The sequence below is a fragment of the Haplochromis burtoni genome, unplaced genomic scaffold, assembly GCF_018398535.1.
Source record: "Haplochromis burtoni strain Fernald_Lab_line unplaced genomic scaffold, NCSU_Asbu1 Contig_26, whole genome shotgun sequence".
Classification (NCBI taxonomy): Eukaryota; Metazoa; Chordata; class Actinopteri; order Cichliformes; family Cichlidae; genus Haplochromis; species Haplochromis burtoni.
In genome coordinates this window covers 2,743,932-2,763,659 of record NW_024582387.1, presented here as the reverse complement: position 1 = coordinate 2,763,659, position 19,728 = coordinate 2,743,932, and the positions used below count along the sequence as shown (strand labels likewise).

At 39.9% G+C, this 19,728-nt stretch overlaps 1 protein-coding gene across 2 annotated transcripts in view; it reads right to left on the bottom strand.

The window, feature by feature from the left end:
• The window catches only part of phc2b (polyhomeotic homolog 2b (Drosophila)), a 42,231-nt gene extending 22,716 nt beyond the window's left edge, over nt 1-19,515 (bottom strand). Inside the window, exons 1-5 of one of the 2 annotated variants that reach the window (XM_005917930.3) lie at nt 19,352-19,515; nt 3,495-3,864; nt 1,233-1,376; nt 1,013-1,090; nt 520-681 (exon numbers count right to left, since the gene is read on the bottom strand). In XM_005917930.3, coding sequence (XP_005917992.1) covers nt 520-681; nt 1,013-1,090; nt 1,233-1,376; nt 3,495-3,806 — 696 coding nt within the window. In that variant the 5' untranslated portion in view covers nt 3,807-3,864; nt 19,352-19,515. Of the gene's footprint in view, nt 1-519; nt 682-1,012; nt 1,091-1,232; nt 1,377-3,494; nt 3,865-8,126; nt 9,564-19,351 lie in introns of those variants that run through there. The other variant, XM_005917929.3, reaches the window with a different exon arrangement.
• Between the last annotated feature and the right edge of the window lie 213 nt (nt 19,516-19,728).

The following is a 19,728-nucleotide window of genomic DNA, read 5'->3' as shown; positions in this document are numbered from 1 at the left end:
ACACACACACACACACACACACACACACACACACACAAACCAAAAAATGTTTTCTGAGCATTAAAGACATCGACTTCCATGTTTGCAAAGAGCTCTCTGTAGGCAAACGCATTATCCTGACCACCTACTCTACTGCAAGATGACAACAAAACACGTCATTTACAGTGGAATTACTTACAAACACAATATGTATTTTGTATATTTTATTTATTTATTTATGTATGTATGTAATGTTCTATACATGTGCAATAAAGCCTTCATTTATTCTTTTTTAACTCAGCCCTGTTTTTATTGCGAGTTTCTCTCTGTGCATGCAATTTTGTTCAGTAATGCATCTGTGATGTATTGACTGCATGACAATAAAGAAATCTGAATGGCATAAACACATACACAGGGTCTCCAAAGAACAGAGTTGTGCCTATTTAAATCAAGCAATACGAGTGTGCTAGTGTTTATGCATAAAGTGGAGGATCATCATGTAAATGTGCCTGTGGCCATTTCTTTTCTCTGTAGTCTTACCATCTGTGCACGCAGGTACATCTGTGCTTGGGTGGGTGTAAGAGTGGGGCTCGATGGGCTGCCCAGCAGAACAGCCTGCTGGGAAATAGTGGTGGGGGTTGAGCTAATATTCTGAGCTCGGCTGATCAGCTGAGCTGCCGCTGGAGACGTGGTCAGGTTGATCTATGGGGAGAGATAATCAGGATTATTAGGTTATACGTACGAGTCCTGAATAGATGTGGGGAGTTCTGAGACAAAAGCATCATATCCCCAACTATTAAATTCGACAGCATCAAATTCAATAGTTAAAATGTGTTCATTCTGCTAATATTTCTTACAGCTAAATACGTACAAAATCAAAAAGAAACTTGAATCTTTTTAAAGGTAAAACAGAAGGAGCAACCAAGCTGCTAGCATCCTGCTGCTAAAAATCAACTTGGCTCGATGATAATCCAACTGGACAAAGATAACTTAAAGAGGCTTTTAGGAAGGCAGCACTCCAAACTGCACTTACTGTAGCCTGAGTAGATCCTGTTTGCTGAGATGAAGTGCCATTTTGTGAAGAGCTTTGCCGGCCAGCCGCGATACTGGCCTATCACAAAGGTAGAGAGAGGAAGAAGGACAGGGTGAGTGATGCACAATTTCTGAAACATGTCTTGCAGCAGGTCAACAATAACTGCAATCATCATCTCTAAACTGAGAGAATGAATTATTTGTGATGCCTGCTTGCTGACCTGCTGTACAGCAGCCAGGCTGAGGCTGTGCTGCTGCTGGAGGGCTGCAGTTTGCAGCATCAGATGCTGCTGCTGAGCTGCATACATCTGCTGCAAGTACTGTGCTGCTGTGTTGGGCTGTCTATGCAATGCCTGCTGGAATACCTGCAAATAAAAACAGGTGCAAAAAAATGGCCAGTTTAAAAGAAACATTTGATTTTTACATCTGAACTAAACTTTCATAAAATCCAAAGAATCACAGATTCAGTCACCTCAAAACAACATCAATTCTTCATGATATGTCAACAAAGCAAACCAAAGCCTCTGTGCCTCTACCATGTGGGTAATCTCAGTACAAATTTTTACATGATAAATAAAAAGAAAAGAAAATGGGTTTTATAATTGTATTTCTATAGCAATGCCATGTGTTTACATTATCTAATGGCACAACAAGTAGACAAGCCCAGATATATATGACAGCCACAGCCATGTGTCCGCCTACAGTGATGATTTGTTAAAAGGGAGCTACTTCATCATCCTCCAACATAACAATGCTTTCCAAAATATGCAAGAAAACCGCCCCTGCTGAACATGGAAAAGGCAAACCTGTTTCACCAAAAACACACCCTAAGTATAACCATGCAGCTTCAGTTCTATTGTATGACAATGTTGTGCAGGTTTCTGAAGAGTTACAAGGTTACTTTAGTTATTGCGCAAGTATTAAACACTTATTTTAGACTTACTTAAAATTTCCTTGGAAAACAATACCTGTGTGACTTGTTGCACCATAATGCTGCTATTGCTGGCACCACTTCATTCACAAATAAAACACTTTCTGTATTTTCAGAAATATTGTTGCAGATTTCATTGAAATATTGTGATATAATCTGAGGTTGTATCACCCACCTCCACACTCTCCACATTCTTCTATTATACAAATGCTTAAAGCCACCAACATCACACCTATACTAAAAACAGTTCTGTTCTTTGTACAGCCTTACCTGTGGTTTTTTGAAATGATTTGCTCTTTTACAAACATACAGCGGTGCTAGAACCATGCCAAAGGCATACAAAAAAAAAGCAGGCAACCCAAAAACTCTGATACCAGTAACAGTTGCTAATACATCCCCATATTTAATGCAGTTTTATTTACTAGGATCTTTGCTCATGCAGATTATCTGGTGGGAAAAATGAAAAGAAAATTGTGTGATAACAGTAAACAACATCAAGAAATGTCAGTTTGATTGCATGGTTATTATGAATTTAACATTTTACAAACTTTACAAAGTTTTAGATTTATAATTATTTTATCACTTGAGCTTATAAATCTTGTCCTGATTGTATTTCAAAATGCTTTACAGACCAAACTGCTGATTTTTCTTCATTAAGCAATAGTCATTAGTATGCAATATCTTTATCGAATCCTAAATGTGGTACAATCAAAATGTGTTGAATCTGAACTGATTGCATCACTGCCTATTTAACAGACTAATCGGGAGACAGAAGTCAGGGTTTCAAAACCTCCAATTACTGCAAACACACAAACAATTCTTTTTCCCTAAATGTGGGACAGAAAGGTTTCACACTGTGCCAGACACAACTCTAAGAAAGTTAAACCCCTACTACTGGGAAACCACCTCTCCAAGTGCCCTATGCCATGTTTCCAAGGATTTTGACCTGCAGTCAACAGTGTCACAGAAGCATCCGGACCCACAACGTGTCGCTGACGGGCACAAGTAGCAAAGATGAAATACATGCATGAACTGATTTCCAGCAGTCCTTTATGCTCACAGTGCTGCTCAGTGACAATAGTGATTGCCTTGTGATTGTCAGCATGCTGAGGGGGTGAAAAGAAGGACTCAATCTAACAAAAACCCTGCTGTCAAACCATCAGCACTCAAAGTTGAGTGGACCTAATTCTGAGGGAGGCTAAGCCTGTGTAGAGGCTTACCCCGAGGGCAAGGGGTCAAAAGCACTAAAGCACAGAAAACATTCTTTCCTGTCTCCAAATTGGAGACAGCACAGAAAACATTCTTTCCTGTCTCCAAATTGGAGACATGCTCCAACATTACCACATATTTGAGATCCTTTACTGGGAAGACAAATTCCCTTTTTCATCAATTCCCTTTGTAAAAAACGATGCTACATCAAAAACAATTTTAGAAGCTTGTATGTCACTTTTAAACACCAACAGAGGGCAGTAGAGCAAAGAGTGTCAGGATGTTACACAGAATACCTCAACTTAAGCTATCAGCAGATTTATTACAGAACTAAAACACTCACCTGTACTGTACGGTCAGGTATTCCACTGTAAACCGATATCTGAGGCACTGCCGGTCTTCCAGCTGTAGTACTACTGCTGGAAGTACTGCTAGTGTTAGTACTACTACTACTACTACCACTACTACTGCTGCTGCTACTACTATTACTAATGCTAGTGGAAGTAGTAGAACTAGTAGTAGTCGTAGTAGTATTAGAGGTACTATTACTGCTGACAGCAGTGGTGCTGGAGGAAATGGTGGTGGACGTGGTGGTGGCTGCGGTGGTCCCGGTACTGCTGGCAGTGGAAGCAGGGGCCCCTGGCTCACTCTCCATGGTGCCCTCTGCTCTTTTCACCTTTGACCCCCGGCTCTTCTGAATGGCTCTCCTGTGCCTTCAAGAAAGAAGCAAAAAACCTGATGAATGTATGGAAGCTTGTTTCTGCCACTGATACAGAAGTTGGAATTAGTAATTTTTTTAGACAACCAACTCAATAATTATTAACCCAGAGTTTTGGCTCATGGATTGCAAAAATGCTTTAGGTTTCTATGTTTACATACAACTGAATGGAGACATAGTAGTCGAAACAAGATGCACCTGAACATGGTTGTCAATAAACCACTCAACACCAGGTAAATGTAAGGCCTGTGACACATCTACCGCATCAAAGTTATACCCAAACTGTTTTAGTCTTATGTTGCACTATAGGTCAAGGGCAACAAAATTAATTTTACCACGGTTGGTCACATCCAAGGCCATATACAGTTTACGGCTTATTATGGTTACATATACCAGATATTCTTAACAACAACTTGTCCAAAGATCCCTAACTATGTCATATCATTTAGTCAAGCACAAATATCTCAAGGTAAAATAATCAATCTAAAAATTCTTAAAAGCATGAACCTGGAAACTCAGTACATGTGGGGAATTTCAAAGAAAAAAAGTCAAACTTAAAGATCTTTGAAAATTTTAAACTACATGAACTCCACAGGGTTCTAGGATGAAAAAGGAGATTCACATGAAAACTTACAAATGACTACGAAGTTTTTCAAAGACTAAACTGATTGGCAGGCTGGATTAAAACTTGCGAAGGACTGGACTGAACCCCTACGTCTTCAGTATGACACATGTGCCACAATCCCTTTAAAGTATGAAAAATAAGTAAGTACTAATTAGTGCATCACCCTGCCACCAAAACAAAAGGCAAATTAGACTCATAAATGATCAAAGGGCCCAAAAAAGGAACTCAAATTAAGTAAAATCTCTTCTGAATAAAAACTCTGAACTCTGGTTATGAAAATTTCACCAGGTCCAGGTTTTGTGGATTTTATATTAATGTAAAGAAAAATTATCTCAAAGTCTCAGCTTGCTCAAATTAGTACTTGACTTCAAAAAACATTTACTACATAACTATAAAATCACTGTTTTACTTATAACTTTTACAGTTGAAACTAATCTTTATCACACCTATCCATCTTCTGCTCCTGATCAGGGTCTAAACCAATACCTTTAGACCTCCCTCTCCCCTGCTACCTCCAGCTCTTGTGATACACTGAGCCATTCCCATGGCTCAAAACACCTCACCCAGGAGGAGTCCAGAAAACACACTAGTCAGATGCCTGAATCACCTTGTATGAAAGCGTAGTCGTTTTACTTCGAGCCCCTACCAAATCATTATGCTTTGAAAGAAACTCTTCTGCCATTTTGGTATCTGTGATTTTATTTTTTCAGACAAGACTCAGAGCTCGTGTCCATAGGTGAGGTTAGGAATGCAGATCGACCAGTGAATTACCAGTTTCACTTTTTTCCCCCCAGCTCAGTGAGCATTTCAGTGCTCAGTTTATCCTTCGCACCCAGCTGCAAACCAGCCCAGTGTAAGCTGTAGGTCACTGCAATCTTTTACTACAGCAACTACCTGAATAATCTCTCACTGCAGAAACCCTGAAAGAGATCATGTCGAACTCTGCAGCCAATCATTAACTTTTTTTTTTTTACCCCGACTTAATTTGACACCCACATCCCTGTTGCCATGACTGTCCAGCCCCCAGTTTGACAAACTACACAAAATATACATATATGTTCTGATACTAAGCATTCTCTCTCATACAAAACAAGACATACCATCTTTTTGGGGAGCCGCTTTCATTTTGTTGCTGCTGGGTTATGTAAGAGCCCCTATGCAATTCTCTTTATTAAGTTTCAAACAGTTTATACTCCCTTTGCTTTTACTGTTCAAAGAAGGGATTTTTGATCTCATTGTTTACTTTGTATTTATGTATTCAATAAACTGAGCCAAGCTAAAGTTATATAAAGTCAGTACAAGTTACAAAACAAAGATAAGGATATCTCTTGTCATTTTGCTTAAGTCACACCTCTGCTGTCTGTTCTCAAAGACGGATATGCTGTCCAACTGCACGAAATGAATATGCAGGATACAAACACGAGCTGGAAAATAAATGATACCCCTGTTTTCATTAAAAATACATATAAAAATTGTATTTCAGGAATCCAGTGAACTCCACTGAATTTAGCATAAATATAAGGGGTAAGCAGACACTACAAGCCTAAATTAAGTCAACACTCAGTCCAAGAGTGTTGAGTGAATAAGATTTTAAAAAATTAAATAAAAAAATGAATCCATTCCATTCAGTCAGTCACAAGAATAAGGAGGAATGATTTAGGGTCCTTCCATAAAAGCCTTTTTAGGTTTGGTCCCTTGGTGCTTTGCTATCCATTAGTACAGAACGAAAAAGGTTCAGAGCTCTCCGGGTAGACAAGGTGGAGAAGATTTCAGCATGGCAGCTGATAAAAAGTGAAGATGATGGAAGGAGATCAAGCATCCTTCCTTGGTGGAAAATAAGCGATCTTTGGAAAAAAGTCAAAGATTCTTTTGTTTAAACAAAGTCCAGCAGTTAATTAAAAAAAGAAAAGAAAAAGAAGTAAAAAAAAAAAAAAAAAAGCTCTCAGAGCAAGAAAAGAATCTGAACTCATTAAGATTCTGACTAGTGTCAAGAATGGGATTAATGAGCATGTTTGATGGGGGGGGATCAGAAAGAATAACAATCACTGTATGAGTTAGAAAAGGGGGGGAAAGGGAGGGAGGAATTTCTAGCCTTCAGGTTATACAGGTTCACATTAAGTCACCGCAGCTACAAGGAAAAAGGAGCAAGTGAGAGGTGAAGGTTGAGTGAACAGGTTCAGGATTTTAAATGGGCAGGAGTGGGACAAGTGTGTAATGGAAGTAATTAAATAAGGAGCAATGCTGCCGCCATGCTGCAATTCTTAAGCCATTTCCTCCACATACTCATTCTTTCGAGCAGATTAGGAGCCAAAGCAAAGCTCTACAGCCCATTTAGGCTACAAAGGAGACTTGGAAACAATCTGCCATCTCACTAAACCACATGCTATTCCTTAAAATGGCAAACGCAGAACAGCTCACAAAAGGATACAAAATATTTGAGCAAACCAGTGAGTGAGTTAAAAGACATTTTTTTAACATCTGTTTAAACAGCTTAAATGCTTTAATTGAAACCTTAGGTTGCATAACAAGAAAGGCAGCAAACAGTCAAATTAGGGCAGTACAAGCATCAATTAAAAATGCTTTTACATATTAACCTGACATATCTAACACCATTAAAGCAAAGAACTAGATCCTAATTTAAACTGGATGAAAAATGGAAAAATATAAAATACATATTCCAAGACCTTCTAAATTAAAAAGACCCTTATTTTCCATTCAGCGATGCCAGTGACTGATTGAAAACTTGATGTTTTCATATTTGTGGCTGAAAAACTGAAATGCAGTCAGGCAGTGCTAGGTCCAGGTTGTAAACAAAGCACCACTGCTGCCAAAGCCTGCTTGTCTGTATGCCATCATTAGCCTACATCCCACAGTGTGCTTCATATTGCCTCCCCATGTGGGGAGAGGGGAGGGAATCCCCTCTGGTAATGATCCCTGCAACCCATGTCCCTTTGAGAGGAGTCACCCATCAATCAGTAGACAGTGCCATGTAGATCACCCCTTGCTCAGCCCCATCCAAGTACCACTTTTACATTGTTACATCCACAAATCTGGCTTTGAATTGGGTTTCATGGAGGACCCCTTGCACCCATGAAAAGTGCTATTCAGCTTTTTTAAGACAACATCAAAGCAGCACCAGCAGCATGAAACACAGTGCAAAGAGCCAGTCAATGCCATAACAATGTAATTTAAGTGCTGTTGGAGCATATTGATCCCCTCATGCTAGCATTACAAGACCACAAGAACTGACAGTCAGCTTTGCGTGTGATCCGTTTCGCATATCCAGCAGGACGATGAGAGCTGTTAAGAGACTGTCAGACAGACTGGCTGTCTCTACAGAGCTTACATCACAGTAAGGAAGTGCAGAAACCTCCATCAGTGCCCATACAACTCTGATGACCCACATTAAAAAAATACTATGAGAATGCATTTGTCAGCTCCACTAATCGATTGATGTGTGATAATAGCTTTAATAGCTAAAAGATCCACAGAGAAATGTGTGCCTGTGTGTATTTTTATATATAAATTTCTGTGTGTGTGTGTGTGTGTGCACACGCGTGTGTGCGTGTATCTGTGTGTGAAGAGGGATACTCTGCTTCTGAGACAAAGCCCCCTAACCCTGGTGTTCCTACCTCCTCCGACACCCCCAACGCGATGCAGGGGTATGATGCCCCATCCCCCGGGGAGTGTGCTGTCCTCCTGCAGGATGTTGCTCCTCTTTCCTCTTTGTCTGCCTAAGTGAGTGGCTGGCTGCCTGGCTGACTGAGTGAATAAATGAGCGCGTGCAAGGGTGTTTCTGTGCAGCCTCCAAACCCCCTGCCCCTCTTGTCTACCCCCAACACACAGCAAGCTCGTCGTCCCAGCATCAACACCCAAGTCCACCAACCAGGCCACAGCCTGCCTCCTAATTATGTGGTATCCTAGCGACAGCCAACGGGCGCTTATGGAATCCCCATGCAGAGCCGCATCCTGATTGGACAACAGGATCCTCTTTAATGAAGATGATGGTAATGATTTTACTCTCCCCTCCCCCTCTGATGCTTCCTGAATACTGAAATTTTTTTTTTTTTTAGGATGCTTAGACCCTAACCTCCCCATATCACCCAAATTATTTCCAAATAGCTGAAAATCCAAGATAATGAGGAATTTCATAAAAATAACCCTGAAATGCTTTTTCTTCTCTTTTGCTTAGTCTAGACCCGAAGAGTGGAAAACCGAAGGCTTCATTCCTTTTTCAGTATTTCAGTTTTCACTTCAAGTCTGCAGCACAATTTCCACAAATAACCTGCAGTTGCAATGGGCCCATTTTCCTTAGCATTCAGCTAAGGACAGGAACAGTGAGTCACAGGCTGAACAACGAAGGGGTTACATGAATAGGATGAGGGACCTATGGAATCTTCGATACCCAACATCCACACTGATGGCGAAACTAGCAGCTCAGTGTTCAAACATTGTGAAGAAGGACTGCTCTCAACAACACACATGCTACGAAGGGGGAACCAGGACGACAGTCGGGGGGAGATATCATCACCAACACTGGATATCATCACAGTCCAGGATGAGACAACAAACATCAGCGAATGAAGATGGCCCCAACCCACCACGTGCTCAGTGAATACCTCAGGCAGCAGAAACCCGAGAAAGAGGAGGAATAATCATGGAAGGATAGACCCCTGCACGGTATGTACCACCGGCAGATAGAGGAAGTGGCTGACATCCAGACGTCCTACCAGTGGCTGGACAAAGTTGGACTGAAAGACAACACAGAGGCACTAATCATGGCAGCACAGGAACAAGCAGGAACAAGGCTGGGAGACGTCACCAAGGGTGGTGGAGAATGGCCGAGCTAAGATCCTGTGTGGCTTCCAGATACAGACGGACAAAATGGTGGTGGCTAACCAACCGGACATAGTGGTGGTAGAGAAGCAGAAGAAGACGGCCGTAGTGATATATGTAGCAATACTAAATGAGAGCAACATCAGGAAGAAGAAACACAAGAAGCTAGAATTAGTACCAAGGGCTCAGAGAAGAGCTTGAGAAGATGTGGAGGGTGAAGGAAACAGTGGTCCCAGTGGTAATTAGAGCACTAAGTGCAGTGACTCCCAAGCTAGGTGAGTGGCTCCAGCAGATCCCAGGAAAAACATCTGAGATCTCTGTCCAGAAGAGCGCAGTCCTAGGAACAGCTAAGGCCATGTCCAGACTAACACGTTTTCGTTTGAAAACGCATCTTTTTCTCTCCGTTTTGGCCCTCCATCCACACTGAGACGGCATTTTCAGTCAAGAACAACGCGTTTTGAATACGCTCTCCAAAGCGGATACATGTGAAAACGCTGTTTTTGCATCGCAGTGTGGACAGCGAACCTGGAGCCTTTTCGAAAACGTTGACACATTTTAGTCATGTGGTGCAGTCATGTGACCAATTAAACTAAGATAGCGGAGGGCATTATACAGCAGTTGTTTTGCTTGCACTCAATTATGACAGCCCTATTAAAGATTAATATCAAATGTACATGCTCCAGAGAGCTTTTCTTCAAATTCTTTAATTCTCACTTGCTTTTGCAACTTTGTACTTTTATGTTACTCGCAGCAACAACTCCACCTCATTGTTAGTCCATTTAAAAAACTTTGTGCTTTTCCTCGACATTTCGCTGCAATGTTTGAAAGAGCCGGAAAGTAAATACACAGCAGACAGAAATGAGGCAGGTCGATTCGTCTTGTGTTTCACACATGCGCAGTACTGGAACGTAAGCATTTTTGGCTGTTTTAATGTGGACGCACAACTCTGTGAAAATGACTGAAAACGATAGTGTGGACGCGGAGCGTTTTCAGACGAAAATGCAGTTTTCAAATTTATCTGGGCTAGTGTGGACGTAGCCTAAGACACTGCGCAGGACCCTCAAGCTCCCAGATCCCACAGGGGCGAGAGGGTTTTTTTTGTTTGTTTGTTTGTTTTTAAGAAAACAAAACAGATTTTTGATCCACAAAATTGTTTCATTATTAGTCGTGAAACTGAGACTAGTATCATCTTAAGTCATGACATGGTACTGCTTTATCTCTGCTGACATGAGCTCTCAAACTATTTAACTGTTATTCTCAACCTTTGCAACTTTTTTGTGACACTATTCATCTGCAGCATGTCTTGACAGTTTTTAAAAAAAAATAACAGTGTACACACTAGACTAGAGTGATTTATTACCGAAGGCTTTGAATAATTGGTGCCAAAGATTTCTGTATGGACATCAAGCTTAGAAACAAAATAACAAAAGAGGAAAACCAGCAAAACCCCTCATAAAAATGAAATGAGATAGCTTTAGAGTTGAATTTAAACTCCTCTTTAATGACAACAGAATTCATTTACATGGAATTGGGAAGATAAAAACCAAAGGATAATGGCATACTTATGCTCTACCCCACAACATTAACACGCCACCCAACTGTCTGGCGGTATGAAATGTGGCTATTTGAGTCGTTTGCTGGTGCAACATAGTATTGATTGGGGCCAACCATGCGTGAACCTCATTGATTATCATCTTCTCATTAGCATATAGATTAGCTGGCAGTGCATCCAGAAGTGCAAGCCTGAAATCTCACACTTGGCTAACAGAGCTGTGGCAGGGGGGTTGGGGGGTTAAAAACAGGAAGGAAAGACCAATAGTGTGGCTCAGTGAGATATCAGCTCTTTGATGATAAAACTCAACATCCTAAAGCTCAGTCTCCAAAACTGCTATCAAAAACAAAGTGATTACGATGCAAGGAGGTATAAAAGGTGGTTCAGCCAGGGGCCTAATAGACCCTAACAAGAGCTATGATGGTAAAAGTCTAGGTTAAATAAGATTGAAATAATTGCTTTTATTTAACTTCCCTAAAGTTGGCAAACTACATTATTTGAGGATGAGGATAATGAAGATATTTAAAGATGCCAGATGGCAAAAAAGGCAAGATATTATTAAATTAAATTGGTATGAGTCAGACTGACAAAATGAACATGAGTTTGCCGGGGCTATTTTGTTGACATCTATCTCACAAACATTTAATGAATCATTTGAAGTAGGGCATTCCATTTTGTTCTAAGGAATTTTTTTGCAAAATTTCAAATGTGGCAAAAGATTTAAGGCACTCAAAATTTATTATGGTAATGAAAAGAAATAAAGACGGACAAACCTAAAACATAGGAATAAATTCAATATAATGATAAACGGATAACTGGTGTTAGTTTAACTATTCAAAAGGTATTGATAGGATTTTATCAGTTCATTTTTTATCAGTGATCATTTTTGCTTGTAAAAAGATAAACAGAGCTACCTTTGACACACTGGTTAGGTCTCAAAAGCTTTTCTTTAGACTTCATAAATTGACAAAACTAATTCTCTCTAGTTAGCCGAACAGCTCTGACTAAAGTCAAAGTAACTAACAAAGTTCAAAAAGACCAACTTAGGATGGGGACCCACTGTCTTTATTACTCACACCTAAATGCTTCATTTGTTAAGTACGAGATTGCCTCTTACAATAGAACCTCTGCACAAAGACCTTACCTCTAAGTAGGGCTGGGCGATATCATACCTTTCACAGTAATACCGGTATAATGTTGGGCAACGATAAGAAAATGAAATATCGTGATAGAATATGTGTAAAACTCACATGCGCAGTGTCTTTGTTTACATCAGTGGTTCTTAACCTGGGTTCGATCAACCCTAGGGGTTCTGGTGAGCTCGGTCTCAGGGGTTCGGCAGAGCCTCCGCCATGACATGCATGGCTCATTTTGTGCACCAGTAAAAAAAAATCACATTTTATTTTTCACTAAAGAGGGGTTCAGTGAATGCGCATATGAAGCTGGTGGGGTTCGGTACCTCCAACAAGGTTAAGAACCACTGGTTTACATACACACATGGCGGCGACGCAGAATGAGAAGGGGAAAGCGGATCGTTAATGAAACGATGAACCAGAACTGGTTTGTAAAAATGCTGCAACTTCAGTGGTGTGGAACTGGTTTAGCTTTCGTCCGTCAGATACACAACAAAGCACTATTTTTGGTAGAGCATGCTAGCGGGCCGTCGTTATTACCGTGTTTTTTGGAAAATACGGCACACTTAAAATCAATCCTTTGATTTTTCTGAAAATCGACAGTGCCCCTTATAATCCCGTGTGCCTTATGTATGAATTCTGGTTGTGTTTACTGACCTCGAAACGATTTTATGTGGTACACGGCGCTCGAAAATCTGTCAAATGTTTCAGTACGACTTTGCTAAGCTACGAAGCCCGCACCGCTTGATGGATTGTCGGAGCATTACGGCTATCGTAGGCAGGAGCCTCGCGGAGTGATACGTACTGTGCTTCAACATAATATTACCGTATTGTGTGTGTATAACCTCTTTTTAAGTTTTGTGGATATTATACATGGTTATGCTGAGGATATGTCGGCCAATTTCCACTGGAAATGCCTTTTGGTTAAACTGTCAGCAAGGAATTTGCATTTGCACTGTTAAATTTTATATAACTTTAATGCACATAAAAACAGCTGCTTGTTTAAGTGAAAATACATTGATGGGGTTTTTTTGCACTAATAAAGTTGTGGAGTTGTAAAGTATTTTGTCTAGTGTCAATTATATCGTCAGTTATATCGTTATCGCAAATTTTCAAATGTATATCGTGATAAATATTTTTGGTCATATCGCCCTGCTCTACCTATAAGAAACTAAAATATCATTTTAGAGGGTTGGGCCTATTTATTTAAACTTTTAATGGGTCATTCCCTTCCAATCAGTACCTCCCACCCAATTTTAGTGTATTAAATTAAGCAAAGCCAAACTTTGACAGTCAGTAATTGCAAAAAAAAAGCTCAACATAAATGGAGTGAGTTGGTATTTCCCCAGTATTTAAGCAATCAGAATTACGGATTTAAAAAAAATAAAAAATAAAAAAATTACGTCACAGTCTAAAGCCCAAATCTAATTAAATTTTTGTTCAGAATTCGAGCTCTTTGTAGAAAAAATAAAGTTTAATATCATATGATATACCATAGTATCAATATCATAGTAGAACTGCACCAATTTAATGTCTACAATGCAGTGTAACAGATAAAAATAGTGATTAGTTGTATCTCGTATTTGTTTTCTTATGATCAATTGGAGAAGATTTCAAAGAGTGCATTGTGGGTAAACCTTTGAGGGTCATATCACCGTGTGTGGGAGGTCCTCAACATTAGGTCCTGAAGAACTTTCTCTTCAATGCTATTTGACCACGCAGGACCTCAATTATAGAGGGTCTCAGATTTTATTGTTCTTTCAGTGGAATGAACCTCAAGTCAGAGTCAAGATCATTTGTTCTGAAAAAGCATTTCCTTGGAGAACTCTGGTGATGCTGGGAGAATCCCCTGAGCCTGATGATAGCTGATGGGCTTGTCCAAACACAGCAAGCAGGCCACTGCCCTCGCTAAAGTGTGTAAGATAGCGATACCCTCTGATCCCAAGGAAAGGCCTACCATGGAAGCGTAATTGAGCCATCTGAATCCGATTCAGCTGTGGAACTTGCCTTCCACAGCTGAGTAGACCAGCACAAAGAGACTCTGGCTGCTTTCCAGGTTAAGTGTGCTGAGAGTGTGTGCAGTTCCAGCATATGTAGGCTCATGCTGCGAAGATACAAAACACTTTGACTTTACTCTCCAGAGAGGACCCTGGCTCATTTAGTAAGGGCTAAGACTGTAAGGTGAAAAATGCTCCAGTAGATGCTAAAAATGTCTCAGACTATTAATGCCTCTCCAAATAAACACAGCAAAAGCAGGCAGAAAAGCACACATAGACTGAGAGGCTGAAGTGGTGCCGACAGAGAAATGAAAGATTCTTTCTCTGATCTATAAATATCACCATTAAATAGTTCTGGTGAAGCTTGGAGATTATCAACGCTTTTCAATCCCAACTATTCTATCAAAGCAGTCTCTCGGGCATCACTCTCAGGAGTCTTTCATGCCAGCAGAAAAAAAAAGAAAGAGAAAACTGGGTCAGGTATAAGGCAGAGGCAAATAGAAATGTAGTGCTTCCTTTAAATCCTTTAAAGTCCTTTAAATATATATCAATGCCAACAGGGAACCAGAGAGACAACAAAAATTAGAGCTTATCCAAAGGATAACAGAGAAGCCACTTTGTCATTTTGAAGTAGCCGAGAGAGTTTAACTGTGTTAATTTACTACCTTTCAGAAGCAAAATCTTGTGCCCAAAATAACAGATGTGTTACTCAACAGGTTTAAAATTATGAAAAACATAACACATGTTGACATTCTGACAGAAAGCTTTAGTCAATGTTTATAATGTTAAAAGACACTGAAGTAGACACACAGGCCATGTCCAGACTAATACATGTTCGTTTGAAAACGCATCTTTTTCTCTTCGTTTTGGCCTTCCATCCACACTGAGACGGCATTTTCGGTCAAGGAAAACGCAGCATTTTGAAAGCGGATACATTTGAAAACGCCGTTTTCGCATCGCAGTGTGGACAGCGAACCTGGAGCCTTTTCGAAAATGATGACACATTTTAGTCATGTGGTGCAGTCATGTGACCAATTAAACTAAGATAGCGGAGGGCATTATACAGCAGTTGTTTTGTTTGCGCTCAATTTTGACAGCCCTATTAACCCTTTAAAGCCGGTCAGAGCGGGCGCGCTCTGTTTTGCGTAACTATTTTTAAATCCCGGTAGCTCTGCAACCACGTAAGGTAGCGCAATAATTTTTTTTGCATATGAAACCGGAGGAGTTGTACTTACATCTTGTGCCATCAGCTTGTCCTAGGTCACAGTTTCCTTCCACATATAGCTTTGCAAAAACTGCATAAAAAGCGCTTGCAGCAACAAAAACATAATATTCCAGAAACACGCTTTGCCGATCCGATCAGCTGTTCATAACACTTCCTACGTTGGAATAGACGTCAGCGCGAACTTTCGCATGTCCACCATTACATGCCCGAAACCGGAAGTGACGTCATTTTCGCAGAAATGTAGTTTTTTACCATCAGGGCCTCATGAGCCTATACTGGTGTCTTTAAAAGTTATCTTTGACTTTATGACTTTCTGTGTCATTTCTGGGATGCTTAGAACTCATATTGCACTACTGGAAATAGTTTATTTTGATGCATATGCTGCTTTTTTGCAAATTTGCACTATAATATTTATTTTCGTTTTTCCTGCAGTATATAAAAATTGGTGCATTTCAAAAATAAAACTATGAAGACACTCAAAATAAATTTCCTGTGGTAGGAAACTATTTTGTGCAACCTTTTTTTTTTTTTTTTTTCCTCTTGCCTGTCCCGTTTGGCTCTTTTGCCATCAGAATTGTTGTCTAAAGGCAAAGAAAGATGCCCAATGGATTTACTTTACCAAATTGACCATCCCAGCCTTGCCGTAATGGTCCATTTGATTCACCTTTTATTGTTTATTTTATTTTCACTTACTGAATACGGGACAGACTTGACTGGGGGAAAGAAGGGGAGAAAGAAAGAGGGAAAGAGAAACAGCTGAGAAGAGGGACGGGGGAGAAGGGCAAAAAACAAAAACCAACAGAACGGGCAGAGAAAAAAAAATGCATATATCAATCACCTGGATCACCTGCTGAGAAAGAAAAAAGAAAACAAGCAGAAGAGAACAAGAGTAATAGAATAAACAACATCACAATGATATATGGGAATATGACAGCAACTTTTTTGCATTTACAGTTTTGAGGGATAAGCCTCTTAAATTTCTCTAACTAGAAATATATGTTAAAAAAGCAAAAACGATTTTCAATTTTTTTTGTAGTTTATTGCACTTTGTGCAATTTATGTAATTACTATGCACTTAATGCAGACATATTATTAAAATCTGGGCTATAATGGTTGTATTGATGTATAGCAACTTGAAATGCTCCCAAAAATGGCACTACAACATGTAAAAATATAATATAAGCTCTGGCGGACTTGGTTCTATGGTAGGTCTTAAAGGGTTAAAGATTAATATCAAATGTACATGCTCCAGAGAGCTTTTCTTCAAATTCTTTAATTCTCATTTGCTTTTGCAACTTTGTAGTTTAATGTTACTTGCAGCAACAACTCCACCTCATTGTTAGTCCATTTAAAAAACTCGGTGCTTTTCCTCGACGTTTTGCTGCAACTTTTCAAAGAGCCAGAAAGTAAATAAACAGAAGACAGAAATGAGGCAAGACAAATCGTCTTGCTTTTCACACATGCACAGTACTGAAACGTAAGCATTTTCGGCCATTAAAATGGGGATGAACAACAATGTGAAAACGACTGAAAACGATAGTGTGGACGCATAGCGTTTTCAGACGAAAACGCCGTTTTCAAATTTATCTGGACTAATGTGGATGTAGCCAAAGGCCAACCTAATAATTTACACCTATGTATGGGCCCTGGGATGCAGTTTAAGGTCATCAGTGTGTCATAGCATTATTTCACCTGAATTGTCATCTACTTTAATGAAGAAGTCCATTTTCATACGGTGTCAGCTATAGCCACTATGTGACCCTGAAATAAATAAGCAGTTTAAAAATAATAATAATAAAAATGAACAAACTGTGTACTGAAGGGTAGAGGCAGTTGCAAGTCACAAGTAAATGTAAAGCAGTATGCAATATGTAAATGAGCTCATCTCTAAACAAAACATAGGAACAAAGTGTGGCTTCTCTCTCTCTTGTGAAATAAACAAATAAACCTTTTCATAAATACCTGATAAAAGCCCATAATTAATTTGAATAACAGCATCAGATCAGGTGCTGTCTATAGGAATTGAAGGGTAACTAATTATCTCTGCTTGATTTTTCACAGCTGGCTAACTAGTCTCAGGTTTTTAAAGGAGCCTCTACTACAACAGCTTGACATGCTTTTAAGTGGATAATGCATAGATAACGCTTATAGATTTTGACGCCTCACAGTTTTTTTACAGTGATATTCGGCACCATCTTGCAGCACCTTTTGAAGTGGCCGTCTCAACTCACTGGCTCCAGGAAACGGATGCAAATCAGGTACAAAATAACCTTCAAACCAAGGCCATAACAAGGCAAGTAAAGCACAACACCCTCTGTAAATTAATAAGCTGAACTTTGAAAATTAATAAGATTTTAATAAAACATAGAAACCAAACCAAGCCTGGACCTGTAGTTGTTCTGCTTAATCTGATTTTAATTTAAATTATAACTGTGGCTTTAAAAGAAATCCAACATTTGTTCAAGAGCTATCTGGAAGAAACTGTAAAGGTAATCTAGGTAACTCCGTGAAACAACCATTAATGGCTGCAGCTGGTGTCCAGATCATGATGGAGAGGGTCTTTCAGCCACAATAGTGACAGGCTCTCCATCACTTCGTGTGACTACCGTCAAGGCGAAAAATGAAGCCAACAAGAAAAAGGAAAAAACAAAACTCTAGTTCCTCTAGATGCCACTTGAGGCTGGCTCCAAAATTCCCAGAAACTTCCATGTTAAAATGGCCAAATTTATAGCACTAAAACCACATTCATAGCGTGGATGGTTTTAGCCTCAGTTTAACTTTAAACTGAGGCTTACAACTCAGGAGGAAGGCCAAAATAACCGACAGGTGTTCAAACACACACATCTGGAGCCCATGAAAGTCAAAGACCAAGCTCCACTACTTTAGAGTCATTAAAGTGGACCTCATTATCATGGCTTGTAGTGTAGTAGAGACCATCCAAGAGGTTGTGCTTTAGTTTGGGTGAGTGAAGTTACATTTTATTACCTTATTACTTAGCACTAATTAACAGTGGGTGACATAAAAATGGCTACATTCCTCTTTTTTCTATCTGTGGCTACTGTGCAGGTCTCCTTTGTATGTGAGGTTTTATGACTAAACACACCAGTTAGTCTGTGCATAAGTACTGTTCCACTGCCCCCCAAATTTCCTCAACCTATGCAGATTTTTGTGTTTTGCTTTAATTATATCTGAAGGTCACTGAACTCATATTGAGATCCAAATATATTTGAAAGAAAAACTGTTTTTTTTAAATACATGTATTATATTACACAAATTAAGAAAATATGTTAAATAGGTGAGATGTTGATTAAACCTTTTATGCATATATGCTTAAGGTGAATACAGTTCCAGTGCTGAAATAAGTCTACGATGCATCATTATATTACATTGCTACTATTGTTCTATATACTTAGTCATTTTACACTCCATTTGTTTCAGCCAATTTTAAGTGTAATTGCAGTCTGTTTTTCTGCCTCACAGATTTCTGCTCCTAAAAGCACTGCTAATTTTCCTTAAATGGACAGACTGTTCCATGCAGCTTTTTAAAGGGCCCGGGCCATCGGCTGTGTTGACCTTCACTTGTCAACATAACTACCTCCTTTATGCCAAATGTCATGACCTTAGGGGCCACAGCTCCTTGTTGGTATCCACTTGGCCAACTTTGCCTAGCATTTCAAAATTAGCAAAGCTACACCCTACAGACACTGTTGTCAATTAAAAACAAAAAGGGAGGCGTTATTATTGGCCAAAACATTGCATTTAAACGTTTCGCTCATGCGCTGTCTCATTCATAAGCATTTTTACTCCTTTCCTGCTGGCAATGAATTCCATTACAAAACTAGCTAACGTTAGCTACATCTGAATTGTTGTTATTCATAATAATAACACAATTTTGTTCCTATATGAGGATTTGAACAGTAAACTTAGCACTTAAACTAACGTCGACGTTAGCAAGTCAGCTAGAAAAACGCTTGCTGCTGTTCTGGGGCCCGTGTAGACGTCTGCTTGTGCTATCGACTAACCTCACGCGTTCCGAAGCACATATAAACAGGTATGTGACCCTTGTACGAACCGTGACATCCTGCGCCAAGAAGCCAAATATACGTGACCTTACCGTTGCCGAAAAGCTTGTTTCGTCGCTTCTCCTTCTGACTGCTCTCGCTCAGTGTTTCTCCTGATATTCTACACTGGACGGTGGCTCGCTGCGCCCAACAGACTCGGAGCACTCCAGCAACAGCAGAAGAAACAGCGGCAAAGGAGACCTGGCCTAGGGAGGGTAGACCGAAGCGACTCTTTCGTTTGCATTCCATACAGGCAACGTGATGCAAAGCGGACCAATGAGCGTAAAGGGTGAGATTTGAACCCACCCCCTATTGTCAATTAACCCCTCCTCTCCTCTCTTTCCATTCACCTGTCAAGTGTCGGCCTCAGTCCTGATCTCCATGGTAACAAAGAGCTTTAATCTTTGCACTGTGCTCTGTTTGCAGTGCA